Below are 5,227 nucleotides of genomic sequence, written 5' to 3'. Positions count from 1 at the left end.
AAACAGGAATAAAAAACTTTTTCTACTGGCATACATGATCCATCTTTATGGTGTCACCATAGATCCCAGGTGTTCATCCTTTCTGATGGAGGCATAGAACTCCCTTGTATACATGGACCACATCTTCCTTATCTATTCGTCTGTTGAAGGGCATCTTGGCTCTTTCCACATTTGACAAATGTGACCAATGCTCCTGTGAACATTGGGGTAGAGATGACCCTTCTTTTCCCTGCATCTGTATCTTTGGGGTAAATACCCCAGAGTGTAATTGCAGGGTCATAGGGTAGCTGTTTTTAATTTCTTAAGGAATCTTTCTCATGGAGATTCCTTGAGATTTTCCAAATTGGCTGTACCAACTTGCATTCCACCATCTTTTGTATGGACATGGATGTGACTGGAGGAGATTATGCTGAGTGAAATTAGCTAAGCAGAGAGAGTCAATTGTCATATGGTTTCACTTACTTGTGGAGCATAAGGAATAACACAGAGGATATTGGGAGAAGGAGAGAAGTGAGTTGGAGGAATTGGAGGGGGAGAAAAACCATGAGAGACTGTGGAATCTGAGAAACAAACGGAGGGTTTTGTGGGGAGGGTTGGGTGAGCATGGTCATGGGTATTAAGCAGGGCATGTATTGAATGAAGCAATGGCTGTGGTCCATAAACAATGAATCTTGGAACACTGAAAAAATAAGATAAAATTTTTTAAATATATATATCTCAGGTGTTGATTTCAAGTGGGAATATTGTGCTGCTATTAGCAATACGAAGAGAACCTGACTGTGTGCATAATCTCCACTGGCTGTCATTTCCAGCCTCCAATGCTGTCTCGGCAGCAAGATCACTTGGCATGAGCATGGCCAGGGCAGGGTTCAAGGCCCTGGGGAGGCCGGTTAGCCATCAGGATAGGGAACAGTAGAGTTGTTATGCGTTTGTGTCCACCCTAAGTCACAAACACGTCTACCTGCACTGGACTATGTGTTGGGAAAAGCTTCCAAAATCAGAAATATTTCTGTAAGACGACATTTTTAAAGCTCCAGCCTCCATGGGAAAATACACTATTTGTAACAATACATACATACAGAAACCCAGTTCCATACCCCAAAACACACTTATGTGCAAACTGAGCTAGAGTTAAGATCGAAGGGCTACAATGTCAGATTCAGTTGTTCTGGGATGTTTATATTTATTACTCCTAATTCAGAATTGTATGACAGTTCATAATGAGATGGCTATTTGTAAAGTATAGACGTATGGAGGTGTTTAATAATTAATACACATTGTATTTATTCTTTACATTTCCTCCTCGTGAGTCTAAGCTCCATTTCATTTTCTCTAAGTAAGCTCCACAGACATGGCATTTCTTGTGAAATAGAGGGCACTTCCTATATTTTTATAGTATTGAAATATATGGGGCTGCTGCTGGATGTGAGATATAAAACCATTGATCGGTTGATACCTGGATCAAAGAATTTACAAAATAATATGAAGAGAGGATCTAAATGTCTTTTCCCCTTGGAAACTTTTGCTGCACTATTGTAGGGAAAAGAGATAGACTAGAAAGCAGGGCTTCTGTCATGTTCTGTTCAGATACGATACCGTGCTCAAGAGTCATTTGTAACTAACAGGGTGGCTCACGGACACAAACAACAACTCGTAGGCCTCACGTTGGTGCTCGTCTGGCTATGCCCGAACTCGCTTGTCAGCACCACCTGCTTATTACCATCGATGGTCCCACTGTCACTGGCAGGTGTGCATCACGCCCTCAGTGTCTGGGACAGGAAGGTTACCTAAAATCACTGTCGCACTGGTGTTGTCATACTAGGGCTCGATATCTGAGTGGATTTATCAGGACTGATGTTAATAGGCTTTTCTCTGAGCTAAAAGTTTGTTTTTCCCCGAGTTGCCCACCTACTTCTATGAAAAAGCTGTGATACACTCAGCCTGTGGACCTCGTAATAGAGCCATGGTCACGATGCAAGAAAAAGTGATATGCCTCCAACAATTTGCTAGAAAAATGCTAAAATATTTGTATTTCTTATCATGTTTTAGTCATTTGTGTTCTTATTTCCACATGATTTTATGATATGTGTGTGTCTTCTTGCAAAAAGGAATGGAATAGTGTTCCCAAATGAGGGGGGAATATGAAAAACCTCTGAAATTTTAAAATAACAATATGATGAATGTGCTCTAGGACACTAGGTTGTATCTGTGGAGGCTGCATGAATGCATGAGCTTAGATTTTGAACATGCACTTTCATAAAGGCATCAGGTAAAGCAATTCCCTTGAGAGATGTCAGAGAGAATTCTGAGTGATGCAAGAAGGACACAAACATCTTACATGCCCTGGCATTCAATGTGTTCCATCAAAGGGTTTTCCCCGCCCAGTCATCTGGAGTCCTGGCCCCTGCAAAACACCTTCTTCATTGCTCCCATCACATCCTTGTTCCGCAGTGTATATATGACGGGGTTGACCATGGGCGTGACGATAGTGTAGAAGAGAGAACTTAACTTGCCCTGATCCTGGGAGTAGTTGTTGCTGGGCTGGAGGTAAGCATAGATGGCCGTGCCATAGAACAGGGAGACCACTGTGATGTGGGACCCACACGTGCCAAACGCTTTCCTCTGCCCCGCAGATGACTTTATTCTTAAGACCGCCCTGACGATCCGACCATAGGAGAAGATGATTAATGTCACAGGTACGAGGAGAATAATCACACCAAGAAAGAAGAGCTCAGACTCATTCACAGTGGTGTCAACACAGGCAAGCTTGTGAAGTGCGGGGACCTCACAAAAGAAGTGGTCTATTTTATTTCTCCCACAAAGGGGTAAAAGGAAGATGAGCACTGTCTGCAATGAGGAGTTGGCAAAACCAACGAACCATGATGCAGAAGCCATGAGGGCACAGAGACGGGGGTGCATGATCACGGTGTACTGCAGGGGCTTGCAGATGGCTGCATAGCGGTCAAATGCCATGACTCCTAACAGAATGCATTCTGTGGATCCCAACCCTAGAGCAACAAACAGTTGAACTACACAGCCACCAAAGGAAATAGACTTGTTTGCTGTCCTGAGATGAACCAGGAGCTGAGGGACAGTGCTGGTCGTGTAACACAGGTCCAGAAAGCTTAGGTTGGAGAGGAAAAAGTACATGGGAGTCTGAAGATGTGGGTCGAGTTGGGCCAAGGCAATGATGGTGGTGTTTCCCAGCAGAGTGAACAGATAGAAGATCAGGAGGACCACAAAGAGGACTAGCTCCAGTTGAGGCCGGTCAGAGAAGCCCAGCAGGATAAACCCCGTGAAAGAACTGCCATTCTTCTGTTCCATCCTCTGTTAGCACATGTTTTCTGTCAGGACCAAGCATTTAGCAATTTTTAAAGGAAATCTTCAAAAAAGTAAACAGTTGGTGGGGGTAGGAGGACGATCTATTATGTTTTAAAGTAAAGGCCATTGGATTTTATCAGTAACTATTTGAGGAAATGATGTACTCATTGAAATTGCATAGCTTATACCAACTTAGTTCCACATTATCACAAAAAGTAAATCATTTTAATTTAATATAAGAAAAAAAATACATAATGCCCCCTGTATTTGCATCAGTTGTAGGTACAAAATATCTTTTGCTTAGAGATTAATGGCACTTAAAGGACTGTAAATATGTGGGATCATTTAAAAAATTTTAAAGTATTTATTTAAATTAAATTTAGTTAACATAAACTGTATTATTAGTTTCAGAGGAAGAGTTCAGTGATTCATCAGTTGTGTATAACATCTTGTGCCGATTACATCATGTGCCTTCCTTAATGTCCATCATCCGCTTACCCAGTTCTCCCACTCCCCTCCCCTCCAGCAACCCCCAGTTTGTTTCCCATGGTTAGACTCCCTCTCTATTTTCATCTTATTTTATTTTTCCTTCCTTTCCCCTAGGTTCATCTGTTTGGTTTCTTAAATTCCACATATGAGTGAAATCATATGGTATTTGTCTTTCTCTGACTGTCTTATTTTGCTTAGCATAATACCCTCTAGTTCCATCTTGTCATTGTAAATGGCAAGATTTCATTCTTTTTGATGGCTGAGTAATATTCATTTAGGTAAGGTAGCTAAAACTGAAATTATATATATATATATATGTGTGTGTGTGTGTGTGTGTGTGTGTATATATACACATATAGTCTTTATCCATTTATTTGTCGACAGACACCTGGGCTCTTTTTATATTTTGGCTATTGTAGGCATTGCTGATATAAACATTGGGGTGCAGGTGCCCTTTCAAATCACTATGTTCTATCCTTTGGATAAATACCTAGTAGTGCAATTGCTGGGTTGTAGGGTAACTCTTTTTTCAACCTCTTGAGGAGTTTTCCAGAGTGGCTGCACCAGTTTGCATTCCCACCAACAGTGTAGAGGGTACCCCTTTCTCTGTAACCTTGCCAATATCTGTTGTTTCCTGACTTGTTAATTTTAGCCATTCTGACCAGTGTGAGGTGGTATCTCATTGTGGTTTTGAGTTGTATTCCCCTGATGCTGAGTGATATCGATCTAATGAGATTACTTTCCATACTCATGGATTGAAAGATTAATATTGTTAAAATGTTTATACTGTCCAAACAATCTACACATGAAATGCACTCCCTATCAAAATCAGCACTTTTCACAGAGCTGGAACAATCCTAAAATTTGTATTGCACCAGAAAGACCCAAATAGCCAAAACAATGTTGAAAAACAAAACAAAACAAAGCGGGAAGCATCAGAATCCCGGACTTCAAGCTGTGTTACAAACTGTAATTGTGGAGACAGTATGGTACTGCCACAAAAACAGACACATAGAACAATGGGACAGAACAGAGAGCCCAGAAATGGATTCTCAAGTCTATGGCCACCTAGTCTTTGACAAAGCAGGAAAGAATATCCAGTGGAAAAAAGACAGTCTCTTTAGCAAATGGCGCTGGGAAAATTGAATGGCCACATGCAGAAGAATGAAACTGGACCATTTTCTTACACCACACACAAAAATAAACTCAAAATGAATGAAAGACCTAAATGTGAGACAGGAATACATCAAAATCCTGGAGGAGATCCCAGGCAGCATGCTTTTTGACCTCTGCTATAGCAACTAGATGTGTCTCCTTGGGCAAGGGAACAAAAGCAAAAATTAACTATTGGGACTTCATCAATATAGAAAGCCTCTGCACAGGGTAGGAAACTCTATTAACAAAACTAAAATTCAAC

The 5,227-nt window shown here is 41.2% G+C and overlaps 1 protein-coding gene across 1 annotated transcript; it reads right to left on the bottom strand.

Moving 5' to 3' along the window:
• Window positions 1–2,385: 2,385 nt before the first annotated feature.
• Window positions 2,386–3,324, bottom strand: LOC308344445 (putative olfactory receptor 2B8; the record flags this gene model as incomplete). Its single annotated transcript, XM_080805987.1, has 1 exon — window positions 2,386–3,324. The coding sequence occupies one exon, from the start codon at window positions 3,322–3,324 to the stop codon at window positions 2,386–2,388; it is 939 nt and encodes a 312-aa protein (XP_080662113.1).
• Between the last annotated feature and the right edge of the window lie 1,903 nt (window positions 3,325–5,227).

Source organism: Martes martes (assembly GCF_963455335.1).
Source record: "Martes martes genome assembly, chromosome: 6".
In the NCBI taxonomy this organism is placed as follows: domain Eukaryota; kingdom Metazoa; phylum Chordata; class Mammalia; order Carnivora; family Mustelidae; genus Martes; species Martes martes.
This window is presented reverse-complemented; position numbering and strand designations above follow the sequence as displayed.